Below are 17,732 nucleotides of genomic sequence, written 5' to 3'. Positions count from 1 at the left end.
AGTAGTATAACACAGAATAACAGCCAGTGGTCATGATCATAAAATGACATGGAGAAACAGTGGTAGTTGCAGTGCAATAATAGTGAAGAGACACAGTAGAAATATTTCATATGTGTATAAAATACATCATGTAGTACACGCGGTAGTGATGCCGATAATGTCACATTATTTTTATCTTCTTTCTCATGGTCAGCTTCTTTTTATTTTCATTCATATCACCGGATTTGAAAAGTCTAAATAATGACAGTGGGATGATGCAGCTGAGGTGAACTTCTGAAGCAGGTGAAAATATTACAACACTGCTGTGTATAAATTGATACGAGAAGTGAGGGTCTCCAGAATTGGCTTGCTGACGTTTGGTCCAGAAATGGAGTCAGCGTCCACACTTTCTCCATCAGGGAGATTATTTTTGGCGGGAAGCTGAGAAGTCTGCTGCGCCTGCATGTCGGTCTATTCGACAGGGCTCAAAGAGCCGCGTGTGCCTGGTGGCAGAAGCACTTTGTGCTCAATTACGCTGCGGTGGAGATGACATGAGAGAGCGGCGCGCTTCGCTCCGAGGTCACCACTTTCCCATATCAACACAAGCACTGGGTCAGTCTCCCAGGTCCCCCTCCTCATCCCCAGCCCGGGCCTTTTCTCTCACAGTCTATTCCTCCACCTGCTCCCCGGAGACACAGTCATTGTCCCCAAGGCTATAAACACTTCATTGAGCATGTGGCAGCCCAGCGTTCCTCAAAGCCCTTCCCAGCCTTCTCATTGGCTGAGAGACTGTGAGAACCTCCAACTAGCCCAAGACCCACACATTCATATGGAGATTTGGGAGTATAAATAGAGGGCCGCAGCAGAGGCCAGGCAGCTCAGACCCAACTGTCTCTTGAACAGACCAGCTCATACCTACAGCCATGGCACCCACTGTTGTTGGACACTTCTTTAAGGATCACATGACTCCGGCTCACAAGGTAAATATCTCCTCCATCGACTCACTTGACTGGAATCTTCAGGATATTCAGTTGGAAATTTTACGCTCGGACAGATTTGCTCAATGTTTCTCTTCCTTTTCTTCCTCAGCTGAGAAAGCCAATGGTGGAGAAGCTGCGGCGAGATCGCATCAACACAAGCATCGAGCAGCTCAAGTCTCTGCTGGGGCCGGAGTTCCTCCGCCAGCAGCCGGACTCCAAGCAGGAGAAGGCCGATATCTTGGAAATGGCTGTGGCCTACCTGAGAAACTGGAGGCAGCAGCAGCAGCAGCAGGCGGCCGAGACCTGTGACCGCAGGGCCGCCAGCGATGGCTACTCCCACTGTGTCCAGGAGGCGGTCAGCTTTCTGTCGCACTGCAAGATCCACACTCAGGCCCACAGCCAGCTGCTGGGCCACTTCCAAGGCCTGCAGACACCTGGCCGGACCCACCAACGCGCCGGCAGCCGCTCTCCTCCGGCATCACCGCTGCACCAAGCCGGTAAAGGTGTGAACCTTAGCAACGGCACCCTGTGGAGACCCTGGTAGGAAGGAGGAAGTGATCCTCTCTATCCACGTCTGTGAAGTTGGAGCCTCCTGAAGAGCTCTGAAGCCCCGGTGAGGCACAATGTGCCGGCTATCTTCTGGACTGATCTGATTCAGGTTCTACTGAACATCCAGCCATGTGAAAACTACTTCACTCTGTGAATGACTTGACTCTGGCTTTTGAAAAGCAAACTATCTGAAATGATATCTGTCCGTCAAATCTTATATGTGAACCCATGTTGGGTGTGAACACTGTGTGTTCCAGTAACTTCTGTTTTCATCGATAAACACAACCTCATCTGGATCCTGTGGATCCATGTTTAATGTTCATCACGCTGTGATGTTTCTTGACTCTTTGTGACCTTGGAAAATGTATGATGGAATATTTCTATTGACCCTGTGGTTGTCAATATTTCCCACGTTTCTGTCATCTGACTAGTACCTTCTGCGAAGGTGATCAGTGTTTTCTGTGAAGAACCTCTGCATTTGCTTCCATGAGAAGTTCCTTTTCAAGAATAAATAAATGAAAAACCTCACATGAGGTTTGATAAACATCATCTGCCGCCTTTAATCTCCATTTGTTGATCTTCTTATCATCATAGAACAAATTCGGAGCAGTGATTCGAATAGGGATGGAAATATGGGGAGAAGAATGTGAGCACTAGAGTCAGTGAGCACGATCTGCTCTGTCACCATAATGATGACTCAGCATGCAGGATGGAATTGTGACATTTTTGTGTGAGAAAAGGAGAGTTTTTCCTTGACATGAAGAGATTCTCAACAAGTGGTTTCATATCTAGAAAATGTGAGGGCATATTCTTAAAATAACCAAGAATATTTTATTTGCATTTCATCAATATTACTGTTTTTAAATGGCTAAAATGAATGTTTAGTCTTCTAGTTCGAGCTTCTATAGAAATAAACAGATTACAAACCCTGATCCCACAGAATTAGAGGCTCACATCTTTCTGTGTATCATATTTAATCTCCAGTGGTCTCACACTTCCCACAGGGATCATTAGTTTCATCTGCACAGGTGGAAGAAATGAGGGGACGTTCCTCCCCCGCGTGTCCCTTATCGTGGCATGCCGTCCTGGGGTTGAATGATGTCCCAGGAGACACTAAAGTCTCACAACTATTTGTGTGTCACTGAAGTTTGTGCAGAATGTGGCATGCCTGGGACTTTCTCAGGGTTGAGTTGGCCAAGCCAGATGGTCTGGACACCCCTCCCCTCTCTGCCTCTCCCCCATCAGCAAGAGATCAAACACCGTGGCTAATGTGATGTGTAACAAGACACACTTCTATTGTTCCTGTCCAGGGGCCGCTGAATGGGCCCTGAGTGTGGGAAACGCTAGATACCACACTCACAGAGAGAAGGCTGACGGGAAGCTGCCCTGCAACGCCGCAGGTCTGAGCGGCAGCCCAGACTTTATGGCAGGAATTCGGGGGTCTGCTGGTGGGAGGGGAACTCGTCTTCTCACACACTTGTAGACAAAGACCCCCAGCAGGCGTGTGGAGCCAGCTCACTTTCAGAAGAGGCACAATTTCACACAAACATGTCAACAACCGAACCAAAACAGACGAGAAAACAGGCAAGAGAACGTGTGTCGCCATGTTGACAAACTAAATTCTCTGTATCCGCAGCGTCGATTTCATCGCAACAGGTCCTGAACCTGTTCCGAAGGCAGGAAAATATCATGAAGAGAATCTAAAAACACAACTACAGTCGAACTACTTTGAGGAAATGTATTGACTTTAATGTCTTAAAACACTGAAAGCTTCTGTGGTGTAGACCCCCCCTCCTCAGATTGACCAGGACACAGTTTCTGTTTGTCCTCCAACAAAGGATCAATTAACATTCCCAGAGGAGCGTTGAGGAGTGGCACTGCTGCACGAGCTCATTTACACCGCTGCTGGGATGATGGTGGGAAACTGTGCTGGTCAGAATACTCACACCGAGGTCCCAGGACTGTGTGCACATCTGGGACCAGCTGCTGAGGGGCGACCGGTGCAGCCCACTCATCATGCTGCAGACCCTCCACTGAAGTGGCACTGTCCAGACAGGGGTGTGTGATTACAGGGAGAACGCTCAGAAGTCAGGATCACCTGTCTGCAGGCGAAAATTACTCAGAAATACAAGTTACCACAGAGTGTGAAATTCTCATACCTTTTGCAAATGTTGTAGTCTGCAGTTTCCTTCTTGAAAATTCAATCATTGTAATGAATGAACTATGTTGTTCCACAAATGTATATAATTTATTTCTACACTTTTATTTTATAAGTTGATTTATTTCGTAAGAAAGTGAACTTATGATTTATAATAATCTATTTTGCATGTGCACAGCAGTTTTAAACCGGAGGGAAAAGTCTATACACCACAGAAAAATCATACAAAGTCATACTAACAGGCAATACAAAAAAGAAAGAAAAAAAAAAAAAAACAGAGAAAACGCTTGTGAAAAATATCAAGGCCTTAAAGTCAGAGCTAATAATCATCATCATCACAGTTCAGATGCAATGTAAGTCAAATGAACTGCAGTTTTAAATCTTTACTTTGGTGAAATTGTTTTCCGATTTTTTTTTTCCTATTTAGCTTTAAACCCCTCCTTTTTTTCCACTTTTTACATTTTTTGCATCAGCAATTCACAATTCGCAATTTCCCTTCCAGCCACCAACAGACCTCAAATATACACTTCACATAAACCCCTCCTTTTAAACGAGATCGTACTATCGAACAAGCAATGTTAAACGACAGGCTGTTGAGCAGCTTTCTTGATTTCGCATCAACATTCGTGTTTAACAGACTGTGATCGATTGCTCCGTTAGAAAAGCAACACACTTCCGGAGAAGTCACGTGTGCACATGCGTCTGCGAGGCACGTGGTCAGATGGCGCGCGCCGCAGGGAGCATGCGCCTCTCGCCGTTTTCACACCTGATGCAGGATCTGCAGTCTCACACCCTCCTGTCAAAGTGACGCCGATTTATATTTTATTATGATCGAACTATTCATCTTAAAAAAAAAGTCTAAAATAGTAGTGAAGCTCAATAATTAATTCTTATTGTCACTGAATGCTTCGTATCGTGATAACTCTATAATGATGTCTGTTTTTATGTAAAAAAAAAAAAAAGTATTTAGTGGTTCATGTGTTATTTTAAACCCATATAATTTACTACTGTGGTCAACTAAGGAACATTGTGGCGGGTTTACATTTTCCCACAGTGCAGCTTCCTTTGAAGGTGTGGTTTATTGTTTTTTTTATTGCATTGTAGCATTTGGCCTTTAATTGCGTCTCTCCCACCTTCACGACGTGTTGCTCTGGCTACATCACTTCCTTGACTTTTTATATCAGTCTTCTTTGACAAAATAGAAATGTGAACTAGTCGGTGTGATGGGAATCTTGGTGATGAGTGAATGAATACCTGTTGTGGTTCCTGGGAAACATGCCGACACAGATACTTGCCCTGTGAGTTATTGACGTGTCCTCTATTGTGCTGCTGCGTGTCCCACCGGTCGGAGTGTGGGAACCCCAGCCCGTCCTGAGCCACATGCCTTTCTTATGCTAATGCAGGCCTATAAAAGGAAGGGCAGCTCCAGCAGAGACATCAGAGCGATCACTGCTGCTTGGAGGTAAACTGCTCAGACATGGCTCCCTGCTCCACCAACTACCACACAAGGATTTCTGAGAGAGATAACATCAAAGTAAGTGGCTTCTCATTCTTCATAGCTTCTCAGGTTACGCTGCAAAATACTGAATTGGACGCTAAACATCTTCTATTTTTCAGTTGAGGAAACCCATTGTGGAGAAGATGCGCAGAGACCGCATCAACAGCTGCATTGAGCAGCTCAAAGTCATCCTGGAGAAGGAGTTCCACAAACAAGAGCCCAACTCCAAGCTGGAGAAAGCCGACATCCTGGAGATGACTGTCAGCTTCCTGAGGCAGCAGCTCCAGCCGGGCCTCAGTCCATCCAGCGACTATCACCGAGGCTTCTCCCACTGCTGGAAGGACTCCATGCACTTCTTCTCCAACACAGAAGTCCACGTGGCTCCACTGCAGGGTCTCCAGCAGCAGCTCCAGAGCCACAGAGTGCCGTCCCCCAGCATCAGACCCACCACACTTCAGGACAGCAGCAGTAGCAGAAGTCCAGTGTGGAGACCTTGGTAGAAGGAAGGACAGCGCTTTGACCTGAGGGGACTGGACGCTCCCTCACGATGTAGGAAATATGAATTTCCAGCCCGCTCAACATGGTGGGATTCCTTATCATCTCATCATATTGATGGACACATTGTAAAAGCAAAGCCTACCACGTGATGGTAGACTGCTCTGACTTGAATGACATGACATTGTTTCTCTGTGTTTGAAGTGATCCAAGAGATGATGCTTCTGTCAAATTGTTGACTCCAGTGGAGTTTGCTTGTCGTAACCCTGTGACATGATTCTGTGTTATACTGACAGCCCCTGTTGAGAATATTTCTCACCTGTAGCTTTGGCAAAAATGTTGTGGATGCTGAGGATGTGTGAGAGGATGTGCGTGTGACCCTGCGGAGGTTTATATTTTTACATTTTTCTATCCTATGTTGGCTCTTAAATCACTTGTATGACAATTTAAAATAAAAAACATACAATCATTTAATCATGTTTCTGACTGGATGCATTATATTTCATTTTCAACAAATCGAAACACAAGACAGTTATATTTTTAAGCAACATTTATCTGACAACAGAAAACTGAAACTCTTGCTCCTTCACAGACAAGGTTTCGACATTTAGAAATTGACTTTACAGTGTTTCCAGTTGACTTTTAGTGTTTAAATGAATTTACATTCTGTCGGTGGTGTGGAATTTGAGGTGCAATGGCCTCGCCATGCTCACATAAACATCATTGACAAGGTTAATCCATCTCAGTGTTGTGGTGGAGGGATGCGAATACATAAATAGGATGATTCGATCTTCAATAATGTGTGTTATTTGGGTGTTTTCATCATGACTGTATTTCCAATAGGTCACTGGTATTTACATGCATTTCCTTAAACCTTCAAGCATTTCTTTCTTCAGAGATACTGAAGTGACAGCTAACATCTTGGCTTTTTGGGGGGGTTGGATTTCCAAGATGGTTTAATGTGCTCTGATAATTTAAATGTGAAAGTGTTTGTTATTTCCTCCTGATACTGTATGGCCTGAACACATGAATCACAGGGAGGAGGAGCGGGTCTCGGCTGAGCGCGCGAGATAAAGACACTCCAGAACAATATATCTGGCCGGGAAAGACAAGCTGTCATGATCTTATCGGGACTCTGCTTATCTCCCACTGCAGCAGCTCATCTGCTGGTCGAGAGATAACATGAGAGCAAATGAGTCCAATAAAAGGGTGCAATAAGAAGCGCTCCCCACAGACCAGGATTCAGAGATTAGCTCCTTGTTACAGGTGCTGCCAGGTCACTGGAGGTTTTCCAGATGTGTCACAATTCTGTAGATTCCGGATTACTGCAGTGAAAACAAGCCATTATAACTCATATGAATAAACTTATCTGCATTTTCACAACAGACTGTTGTATTCTCTCTCACCGCCTTTTTGATGTTTTGCTTCCTGGCCATTCAAACTCACTTCCTATTCCCCTAAATGAAACAAACTAACAGTTTAATTCTCCTCTTTCCTGCAGGTCTTTTCCTTCTCGAGAAAGCAAGTCCTGCTTGCTCAGCCATGGCACACTTCGATTGTTGACTGAGCATGCTAAGCTTCAAGTGGACAGACAGACTGTGGGAAAGCCAGGGTGGACCTCTACTCACACACCGCCGGTCAATAGAGACTGACCTCCCACCCACAAAAGCCCTTTTCATCTCCTCTCCCCTTAGTGCGGCTAATAGGAAGGCAGTCGGTGCGTGTGTGTGCATGTGTGCGGGTGTTTAAAGGAGCTATTATATGAGAGTAAATCTCAATTTAATATACAGTTACACACAGCTAGAGGTGAGATGTTAGGAAGCTCAGTAGTGTATTTTATGTTTCATCTTTAAGTTACTTGTATTTTATTTTCTTTTTTCTCTTGTGTAGAAGTCATCATCTTCATATCTCCAATAAAAGGTCCATGAAAGGTTAGTTTTTTTTAATTTAATTTTATTATTTTTGCCTTAACAGATCTGGGAGATAATCAAAATATTTATAATACATATCAGTGATACATATTTGATCACATGTATGATGTAAAATTTAAATAGTCAATTTGTAAAATGACTTTGGGGTTTGGAGCGTCTGGATTACTCACGTCAGATGCGCTTTTATTTTTCGTTCGTTTGCTTCAGAACAAGTCAAGGTTATGACAACGCTGACCTCTTGTGGTGCAACTGGCGTGGTGATTTTCGCTTCTGGAAGGGACGCGGGTTTATTTGTTGGTGGTAAGTTTGTGTTGCGCCTGAGGTTCTGCTACTTTTTGTCTCTTTTTCAATAGAATAGAATAGTCTGTATTATAAACGTGTTTGCTCTCATGAACTGTGCGTTACTCGTGAGGTACAGAAGGTTTCCAGGGATCAAATAAAAAACACACGCGCTTCTGTTTATTGTCTAATAAACTTAAGCACATGAATTCAATGAAAAAAAGTAATCTGCTTCTCACGTTGTCACGCATTTGAACTGAACTTTTTGAATTTTTGAGTCAATAATTTACTTTTTCCTCCATTTATAAGCAATGCAACACTGAACCTACTTCCAAATGTTTTCTCTGTTCATTGCTTAGTCATAGTGTACATTTGAATGCAGTTCTGAAAGTGGGCTGTGGTGTTCAGGTCAGGTCTCAGGACAATTATATACATTTTTGGTAAGAAGTAGCCACCGAGCACAGCCAAGACACTGAAGAGAATGGCAAACACGTAAGCTGCCATGGTGAATGTTCCTCTGCTGATGAAGTAGAGGGTGAAAAAGCTGATCCAGGAAATCATGTAGACCATCAGACTGAAGGTCACACACTTGGCTTCGTTGTAGTTGGCAGGAAGGTCCTTGCCCATGTAGCTGAAGGTGAAACAAAGCACACTGAGCAGTGACACATAACCAAGCTCCAGGCCTGAACCAGGGGAGAGTGTGTTGCTGCACTCCAGGACGATACTGTCATGGTAGAAGTGAAGATCCTGGGATGGTTCTGGAGGATCGATGGCAACACGAAGCACAGATATGACCAAGATGATGACAGACACAATGAGAATGGTCAACTCTGGGCCATGGTTCTTCGTCCACTTATCATAAGCTGGTGGAAGCTTGGTGGCAAATTTAAAAATGCAGAGGACCTGAAGAGCGCGGACAGTGATGCAGGCCAGACACACCGTGAAGCTGAAGATGAAGAGAGGCTGCTTCAGGATGCAAGCCAGCGGGGAGGGCTGCCCGAAGTGGGTCAGAGAGCTCATGGCGGCGGTGGTTAGGGCCGCCAGCATCAGGAGACAAGTTCGGCCGCCGGCTGACTTTGCCACGGGGGTGTTGAGGTTGAGGAAGAGGATTATAGTGGAGCTGGTGGTCAAGAGAACACAGCAGGTCAGGAAGAAGAGCAGAGCGATGGAGAGAGGAGCATCCCAGGCCAGGAGGAGGACAGTTCTGTCCAGACACTCCTCACTGCTCTCAGGAGACCACTGCTGGCGTGGACACCTCTGACATGTGGTGGGATCTGTGGTTGGCACGTGTGAGGAAATGACAATTTGTTGGTTATTATTTTATGTGTTGACTTTTCTGCTCACCACTGGTGTTCAGGAAGGTGGCAGCTGCACAGGGCTGGCAGTCGAAGCAGCAGGCATGCTGACCGAGCAACAACTTCCTGTGGCCTTTTGGACATGGAGGAGAGCAGAGCGACTCTGGTACCTGAGTGCAGAAGGTAACACTTGGTTCTATTGACTTAAAATAACTGCTTAAAATACAGATAAATAACTATACATGTTTCAGTTCAACTAACTCATGAGGTTAAAATGATGTTCAATGGCTCCTGTTGTGCTGCATTATAGCATCTTACAATAACTTTATTTCTATCACGGTAGCACATTGGAGTCAGACATTATCCAGTGTGACTTACTGTTTTTGAGGAGGCCGTGTGCCACTCAATTCGATCTTCATCGATTGTGAGTCTGATGGGATCTGGACTGAAGGATCCGACTGATCTATAAGTCCAGTCCTTGCCGCTCCATATCCACGTGATGATGTCATATCCTGTGGGAGGGTCGCCATTCGAGTCAAAGTACACCGAGGTGTTGTCCAGAGAGAAGCGGACCTGCTTCAGTGAGGACAGAAGCTGAGAGAGGGCGAGGTTAGAGACGACGCGGCTGTGGTTCGGTCGAAGATGAGAGAAGACTCACCTGCCATGGACGCACTCGCCTCATCTGACACTGTCCAGAGTCACAGTCCAGTGTCTTGTGCAAGGCATGTGCTACGGCATACACAGCTTTGTACACGTTGGATGCAGAGGTGACGTCATACTCCTCCAGTGAGAAGTTCTTCCTGCTGAGGCTCCACAGGTCTACGCTCTGAAGACAACAGTTCTCTTGAGGATCCTTGCTGCTGTATTCCACTGAGGCTTTCGCTAGTTTCTGCTCGTACTGGTAGAACCCGTCCAAGGACGCGTATTTAATGGACACGCCAAGCACAGTGCCTATAGTCTGGACCCCAGGAATCCCTGAGATCATAGTAGACACAGACCAGTCCTCTGTCCCGATCCACACTTTGCCTGTCACGTTACGCTCCACCACAAACGGGATGAAGCCGCTGAGTTTGGATTTGCTGGAGAAGAGCACGATGGTGTTGACTTTGGCTCTCAGGATGCCCTCCACCAGGTTCTTCATGACTGGCGCGGCCTCAGGCTTGTATGATGGGATGATTCCCCGAAAGGCCACGCAGATGCCATACTCCTCTGCCTGCTCATATAAACTCTGCATACCCGCCAGACCATAAGAATTGTCGCTGCCCAGCAGGGCAATCCAGGTCCAGTTGAACCGGACCAGGAGCTGAATCATAGCTTTCACCTGGTTCTTGTCACTGGGGATGGTGCGGAAAAAGCCAGGATAGAGGAACTTGTTGCTCAGCATTTCATTGGAAGCTTGGTAGGATATCTGAGGAAAGTGGAGAGAATGAGGTTTGTTTCACTTGTGGACATCAAAGTTCATATAGATAGATATATATCAGGTGTGGGATTCGATTTAAAAAAAATAATCTAGTTAATGAGGGAATTTGTGATTTATTAATCTTAATAAAAACTTCTAAATTTTACAAGAAAAAAACCCTGGAAACCATTGTGCAGCGAAAAACATCCCTGAACAAAAACAAACACATTGCTTTTGTTTGGGATTCCTCCATGTTTGTTGTTGTTGTTGTTGTTGTTGTTATCGTCCTAGGATGATATATATATATATATATATATATATATATATATATATATATATGCTTTTTTTTCTTTCTGTTTTTCGGTGATACAAACCTAAATTTTAACTTCAATAATATTGAATAGTTCGACTCTTACTTGTGGGATGAGATACGCCCCGAGTAAAGACGCTGGTGTGAACGACTTGCTGCTGCTGTCCGGCCCAATCACAGCCACCGCTGTCTGGTTTTGGATGAAGTCATCGTCTTGGATATGCTCCTCCAGTATTTCCAGTGTTGCCAGGACACTCGCCGGCATCGTGCAGGTGTCATACAGTTGGTAGCCCAGTTTGACTCCTGGCAAGAGAGACTGCGGTCCACTGCTGTTGTTGATTTCTTCGACTGCAAACCTCATAGACTGCAGCAGGTGGAAGCCATGTTTGTTTTCTCTGCCACTAAAAAAACACATGGATAAAAATAATGGCATTCAAAAATACTGATAGAGCACAGTTCCATGACTCTTTAATTGATATTTTACTTGATTTATTGAGCTGAATTCCAGGATTGAACAAATTGTTTGCTTAGACGTGTAGAATTTGAGTTAAAAAACAAAACAAAACAACACAGATTCTGCTCAATTGAAGCCCCTTGGTGAATAGTAGTTGAGGAAATGAAGAGAAATAACAGCTTATATCACATATATTATTATTACAAGGTGAAAAAACATAATAAGGGCTCTTGTTTGCATCGTTCCCTGTATGGAATTGGTTTTGATTTTTTGGTTTTTCTGGTTTGTTTTGGTTAAAAATAAAAGTTATAGTAAAAAAAAAAAAAAAAAAAAGACAATGAATGGCTGTGAACTCACTCACTGCAGGGACCCAATGCTGGAAGACCATCGCTGGGTCCGTCTGTGTAGTGGAGTGAAAAAAGTCCCGCAATTGTGAAATCTCCTTGCAGCCAGAGTTGATCTTGTCCATGAGATACTTGGGCATGGTCCCCAGAAACAGCGGTCAGAACCGCTGAAAAGAGAAGAAGCGCCGGAGCATCCATTTACTGAGCTGCAGTAGAAGGACGGAGGGCTACTTGTTGAGGGGGATTTATGGAAGGAGGAACAGGTGATTTGCATTCCTGATTTGTTTATGTCACTGTTGCAGTTCTTCGTCGTGAAGATTTTCTGGCTTCGTTCATTTGACTGGCGGCCCATGAAATCCGGTGAGACCGGTGTTTTTCCATCAATCAGGAGAAGCAGGTGCTGACAAGTTGTCACAACCTGTGGATTCAGTGAATACCATTTTCACCACATGTTTTGGTAGTTATTATCAACATTATGATATTTTCCAATGAATAAAAACAGACTTAGTCCGGAACTCTCATGACTCAATGAGAAGACAAGGTCAGCTCAGTCTTTTTACCAACTGATCTGGTTCTCAATCTTGAGAATCCTGACATATGGATTATCTGAAATGAGCAATGTATCAGAACATATCAAATTTTGAAGCCATATTACTGGACCGTCGTGCTTGTCTCTCACACTTGTTTATTCCTTTCAAACGGCCAGTTGAGATTGGCTTAAATCATGACAAGTGGTGAGAGTTGTTTGTATTAGTTTGCCTCGAGAAACACAATAGCAAATTACCTTAATTGAACTTTTAGTCAAACTGTAGTTCTTGGCACAGATTTTGTTATGACTGTCACTGCAACCAAGCTGATAGCTTGGTGAGGAGATTTGCATTTGTGGTGGCACTTGAGGATTGTTAATTTGAAAACCTCCTGGATCGCCAAGAGAGTATTTGCCTCTCAGCCGTGTCCAGGCCCCTTACTCTTTGTTTTGACAGGAATACTGTGCATTTGTCAGCCACAAAGGCAAATGTGTATGTAAAGCTACAGGATGATTTTGGTGTCATATTTGCATGATGTCATTTTTTTTCCTGTTTGGGCAAAATTTATGTTGTCTTCTGTCCTCAATGGCCCTCAGGTGTCGAGGTGACGTCACTTTGATTGTCATTCAAAGCTCAAATTGTTTCACATTGTTGCATTATCAGAATCAGAATCAGAAAAACTTTATTCACCCCAAAGGAAATTGTGTTTGTAACATGCTCTGTACACAACATATCACAATAAATTAAAAAGAAATAATACGTGCAAAAAAAAAAGTGACACAAAAAAATCTTAGAAAAACAATGTGCAACAAATGCAGTTCAAGAACAGAAAATGTGCCCCCAAAAAAACCCTTCATTGTAATTTTTTCAGGGACGAATTGTATGTTTTTATTGCCACAGAGTTTTAATATTAGATATATAGCACAATTTCGATTATTTAATACATATTTGATTTTTACGCAAATCAATGTGATATTGTGCATGAAAAGATTATACAATTTAACTAATATTGAACGCGGCTTTTTCGACTCCTACGTCATTACTGTGCGCCGCTCACGCCGAGGTGAAAGTGCAGCTGCCATTTTTTTTAGCAAAATCTTCCTCTATAGTGGGGGAGCAGACAAAGTATATGAGTGTTCTTGCCTCCTTATATTCGCCGTGCATCTGCTTTGTGCTTATCTAACGGCAATCGTGCAAGGTTTGTGCCAGAGGAGGCGTTTTTACTTGTAGGTAAGCTAACTGCTTAGCTCCGCAGGCTAACGGTAGCATTAGCTGTAAACAAACACTCGATAAAGTGAAGAAACGCGCGCCGTTTAAGTCTCACACACATTTATCACTTCGGTTTTGGTGAAGGTAGTTTATTGCAACGGAAAGGTCCATGCAGCATTTTGAATTTTTGGAATAGTGTGCAGCAGGAGGAAGTTCGGAACTTCGTGGTTTGAGCTTTAAGTTCGCGACACAACACTAGTTTTGATGACTGAGCGAGTTTACATCGACTAGCCCGGAGCCTGGTCGCTTCAGAGGAGGTTGTGGTCAGTCCAGTCGTACGGGGAAACCCTTCGGAAGTACGGACATGTCGTCTTTTTCTGAATCCGCCCTGGAGAAGAAGCTTTCCGAGCTAAGCAGCTCTCAGCAGAGCGTCCAGACCTTATCTCTATGGATCATCCACCATCGCAAACACTCGGCCCTTATCGTCAAGGTCTGGCACAGAGAGCTCAAGAAGGGTGAGTTTACATTTTTGTTTTGGTAAATGGAGACCTTCTAGAAGCGTCTATTTAAACGCATGTAACTGTCGAATTGCCTAGAATTTGAATGCCGTTAAACAAGTTCTACATGTAACCTGCAAAAACGACTGTTATCTACTTGAGAGTTTTTCCCAAAACATATGAACAACTGATGACTGATCACTTCAAACGTCACGTACTTGATCAAATAATGACTTTGGGTTTTCTTGTGACATTCAAGCTGCTCCTTGTATAATAAAAGCTTCTAAAAACTCCATGTTTCAAAATAACATAACATTAAAAGGCAGATGTTTTTCTCAGGGTGTCCAATGGCATATTGAGACCTTATAGTTCTGCTTGTATTGATATTACCGTTTTGTTTTTTTTAAGTCAAGTCAAGTGAAGCACTCCACCTTGCATGTTAATAACACTCACAATACACTTCCGGAGTGTTGAAGGATTCTTGATGATGTCCCTGAAGGCACACAAGTTTTTTGTGAACTCCTTTTCAATTCAATCTGTGACTCATCAGTCATCTAAAATAATGTGTTGGTTAGTGTGCAGCAGGAGGCAGTTTGGTTGTAGTGATGAAAACTGAAGCATCACCTTTTTGTAATCTTGAGGTGTAAAAAGTCAAATTGACATCATTCTTGTTTGTTTCAGCGAAAAGCAACCGGAAGTTGACATTCCTTTATCTGGCCAATGATGTCATCCAAAACAGTAAAAAGAAAGGACCGGAGTTCACCAGAGATTTTGAGTCTGTTCTTGTTGATGCCTGCTCTCACGTCGCAAGGTATGTTGTTCTCAACTTCGACGCAATGCTTCTCGCAATGATTTCATCTTCTGAACAGCAAGCTAACTATCTCTTAACAATTGTCTTTTTCGTCTTATATGTATGATTTCCATATTTACTTTTTCTTCTCAACTCCTTTCAGTGAAGCTGATGATGGTTGTAAAAAGCACATGGACCGATTACTTAACATCTGGAAGGAGAGAAGCCTCTACAGGGCCGACTTCATCCAACAGCTCAAACTGGCTATTGAGGACAGCAACAGTCCAAGACCTTCAGGTGAGTGATCATGTGCTGGGAAGGTGTCCAATGCTTGGCTCGACTCATGCTCTTGCAGCAGCGCCAAAGCGACCTTGTTTGCGGTGACCCACCAGACTACAAGGTCTTCAGCTGCCATATCTCAAAGTCTACTTTTGCAGGTGTTAGTTCAGTCTTAGAAACTGTCAACTGTCTGTCGCGGTGGGACTGAAAGTGCGTCATTAAAGTGTTTGACCAACTCAACTCAGGTCTTTTACTAACTGCTGTGATTATTTTGTTCATTTTTTGCTGTGCAGAAGAAAGGAAGCCAGTGAAACGAAGCTATCAGAAAATCCATGAAGAGGAGGACGACGAGGACGATGACTACAGAAGCCAAATGTCTCCTCGTAACACAGAGTCCATGTCCTCTTCCCAGCTGGTAGGAATCAGTGTGCTGAAGATGTTGACTGTGGAACACCATCGTGCTGTCATGTAACAAAGTCTGTTCCGTTTCTCAGACTGAAGAGCTGGTGAAAGCCCTGCAAGACCTGGAGAACGCTGCATCTGGGGACGCAGCTGTTCGTCAGAAGATCGCATCATTGCCGCAGGAAGTCCAGGATGTCTCTCTGTTGGAGAAAATCACTGGTGAGATATTGCTGTTTTGCTGCCTTTTATTTGTGTTGGTGAGACACACACTGAGTCTGTTTTCGATCTTCTTCTTTCTTCACTGGCTACTCCAGACAAGGAAGCCGCTGACAAGCTGTCGAAGACCGTGGACGAGGCCTGTCTGCTGCTGGCCGAGTACAATGGTCGACTGGCTGCAGAGCTGGAGGACCGGCGTCAGCTCGCTCGCATGCTGACTGACTACATCAACAGCCAGAAGGACGAGCTGGTGAAGAGAGAGAAGAAACTGGAGGTGAGGCTAAACAGAATATCACGTATTCATATCATATCCTGCGTTTGTTTCGAGGTGGTATGGCTGATCTTAAACCGTCTGTCTGCAGGAATATAAACAGAAACTGGCCCGAGTGACTCAAGTGAGGAAGGAGCTGAAGTCCCACATCCAGAGTCTCCCAGACCTCTCCCTTCTTCCGAACGTGACTGGAGGTCTGGCTCCTCTCCCCTCGGCCGGAGACCTCTTCTCCACCGACTGAAATGGTCTGGCCAAACCCACTACCCACGTGCCCCCACCCCCTCCTCCTCCTCCTCCTCCTCCTCCCGATCCAACCCACAGGCGTGAGTCACAGAATAGTCCCGGCTAAGTGTCTAGCGAGGGGGGCACGTGTGGTCCGACCTCTGCCCTCTGGAGTTGCCAGCCGACTGCAGGAGCAGACAGGAGCTGGAGCAATGACAGAAACAAGGTTTGATGAACAGTCACTGGCTGGATTCTCCTGCGCAGTCTCTTCTTGGAAGTAGTTTGTTTTATGTTGCTTTTAGTTTCCTTTTATTGCTGGAGGTGCATTTAGTCGGCGGTGCAAACTCGGGTTTGGTTGAGAGAAGCTGATAAAGTGGTCGCCAGTTATCATTCTATGTGACATGTTTTGGATTTAGTGAAAGTGGGTCCGAATGACTGTCAGGTGTGCTCGTCTCCACCCTCCACACAATGTACCGTCATTAGTTTAGAGCTTTAGTGATAGAACTGATCCTTCGGAGCATTAGAAACCAACAAACTCGAGCCTTGCTTTTGTTAGCTGTTATTTGCTGAGTTAGCGCGCGTGGAGTTCATGCTTTTCATTTTGACACCAATGCTTGAACGGGTGAAAATCATTGGATCATCTGTAAGCAACAGTGGTGAATTAGAAAACCTCAGCTCACCCAACAATAAACCACCTGCTTTTTACTTGTGTGTTGATGTGTGAAATTCCCAACCTCTTTAACATTTGGCTTGATTTAGAGAGGAAAAGCCATTTCGCCGCTTCCAGTTGACAAGGACGCAGCCTCTGAATTGGCACGTTTTTCCACCCAAACTTTTATTGCATCATGCGTTCACTAGCGTCAGAATTGTGCCTCCGATTTTGCATGAGAATATTTTACCGCATCCATAATCTGGTTTTATGGGCTTTTTCTTTTGCCGGGAGGTTGTTCATTGAAGCCTTTAAAGAGCAGATTGTTTCCCATTTTGGGTCGATATTCACAGTTGCAGATGTTTTATACCAGTTTAGCACAAACTTGGTTGTTAACCTCAAAGCAGGTTGAATGTGGTTGACTTGGCTATAGTGCTTTCTCATCTGAAGCCTGTTATCTGTCCTTCGTTTAACTTGCGTGAAGTATTTTTTCTGTTTGACTCAGTATTGTCAAAGCGTTGCCTTCTGAAAGGGGCTTTTGAGAAACTACTCGATTGCTGAGAACAGTTTTGCTCACCGAAATTAAAAACAGAAATATAAAGATGTTACAAGACGTCGCCCCAAACCAAATTTTAGAAGTGATATTTTTTGTCGCTTCCAGATTAACTGTGACTCTCAGCAGCTCCGACACGTTTCATGAAACCAAAGGATGTTTTGTTACAGAGTCGAGGATCAACTGATGCTCCAAAGCCACCTTCAGTATCGCCACTGTCCGCATCATTCAGATGTCACTGTAGTCACTTGTTTCTGACCTTCTTGTGTGTGTTGTGTTTCACTGAGCATCGAGAACAGGAGTCGACCGGCTGTACTTTTCTGTAATGAGCGTGGATCCCAATAAACTGGAACCATTTCAACAAGTGCTGGTGTCGTTTCACGAGGCATGTAAGATGGTGTAACACAGCTTGTGTTGAGCAGCAGGTGCGGCTCTCTCTCCAGGGA

At 44.3% G+C, this 17,732-nt stretch overlaps 4 protein-coding genes across 4 annotated transcripts; 3 read left to right on the top strand and 1 right to left on the bottom strand.

The window, feature by feature from the left end:
- Window positions 1-828: 828 nt before the first annotated feature.
- Window positions 829-2,003, top strand: LOC128749870 (transcription factor HES-5-like). The gene is made up of 2 exons (XM_053849847.1): window positions 829-959; window positions 1,069-2,003. Exons 1-2 carry the CDS (start codon window positions 903-905, stop codon window positions 1,501-1,503), a joined length of 492 nt encoding a protein of 163 aa, XP_053705822.1. The 5' UTR covers window positions 829-902; the 3' UTR covers window positions 1,504-2,003.
- A 3,054-nt stretch (window positions 2,004-5,057) lies between these two features.
- Window positions 5,058-6,077, top strand: her12 (hairy-related 12). Its single transcript, XM_053849993.1, is given in 3 exon segments — window positions 5,058-5,109; window positions 5,112-5,200; window positions 5,284-6,077. Coding segments are annotated over 3 exon segments (522 nt in total). The 3' UTR covers window positions 5,665-6,077.
- A 2,140-nt stretch (window positions 6,078-8,217) lies between these two features.
- Window positions 8,218-11,869, bottom strand: LOC128749809 (taste receptor type 1 member 1). Its single transcript, XM_053849729.1, has 6 exons — window positions 11,685-11,869; window positions 10,980-11,274; window positions 9,823-10,572; window positions 9,543-9,758; window positions 9,214-9,334; window positions 8,218-9,143 (listed from the first exon to the last, which is right to left on the bottom strand). The coding sequence occupies exons 1-6, from the start codon at window positions 11,867-11,869 to the stop codon at window positions 8,218-8,220; spliced, it is 2,493 nt and encodes an 830-aa protein (XP_053705704.1).
- A 1,387-nt stretch (window positions 11,870-13,256) lies between these two features.
- rprd1b (regulation of nuclear pre-mRNA domain containing 1B) lies at window positions 13,257-17,640 on the top strand. Its single transcript, XM_053849301.1, has 7 exons — window positions 13,257-13,922; window positions 14,586-14,715; window positions 14,858-14,991; window positions 15,267-15,388; window positions 15,468-15,594; window positions 15,690-15,865; window positions 15,954-17,640. The coding sequence occupies exons 1-7, from the start codon at window positions 13,772-13,774 to the stop codon at window positions 16,101-16,103; spliced, it is 990 nt and encodes a 329-aa protein (XP_053705276.1). The 5' UTR covers window positions 13,257-13,771; the 3' UTR covers window positions 16,104-17,640.
- Window positions 17,641-17,732: the final 92 nt, after the last annotated feature.

The sequence above is a fragment of the Synchiropus splendidus genome, chromosome 18 (assembly GCF_027744825.2).
Source record: "Synchiropus splendidus isolate RoL2022-P1 chromosome 18, RoL_Sspl_1.0, whole genome shotgun sequence".
Lineage (NCBI taxonomy): Eukaryota > Metazoa > Chordata > Actinopteri > Syngnathiformes > Callionymidae > Synchiropus > Synchiropus splendidus.
This window is presented reverse-complemented; position numbering and strand designations above follow the sequence as displayed.

Bases quoted from the DNA above. Each gene is read 5' to 3' on its own strand.
- LOC128749870 (XM_053849847.1), top strand. From the start codon at position 903: ATGGCACCCACTGTTGTTGGACACTTCTTTAAGGATCACATGACTCCG. The intron at 960-1,068 runs GTAAATATCTCC...TTTCTTCCTCAG, and splicing joins ACATGACTCCGGCTCACAAG to CTGAGAAAGCCAATGGTGGA.
- LOC128749809 (XM_053849729.1), bottom strand. From the start codon at position 11,869: ATGGATGCTCCGGCGCTTCTTCTCTTTTCAGCGGTTCTGACCGCTGTT. The intron at 11,275-11,684 runs GTGAGTTCACAG...GTGTTTTTTTAG, and splicing joins GCATTGGGTCCCTGCAGTGA to TGGCAGAGAAAACAAACATG. The intron at 9,144-9,213 runs GTGAGCAGAAAA...TGCCAACCACAG, and splicing joins CACCTTCCTGAACACCAGTG to ATCCCACCACATGTCAGAGG.
- rprd1b (XM_053849301.1), top strand. From the start codon at position 13,772: ATGTCGTCTTTTTCTGAATCCGCCCTGGAGAAGAAGCTTTCCGAGCTA. The intron at 13,923-14,585 runs GTGAGTTTACAT...TGTTTGTTTCAG, and splicing joins GCACAGAGAGCTCAAGAAGG to CGAAAAGCAACCGGAAGTTG. The intron at 15,866-15,953 runs GTGAGGCTAAAC...GTCTGTCTGCAG, and splicing joins AGAGAGAGAAGAAACTGGAG to GAATATAAACAGAAACTGGC.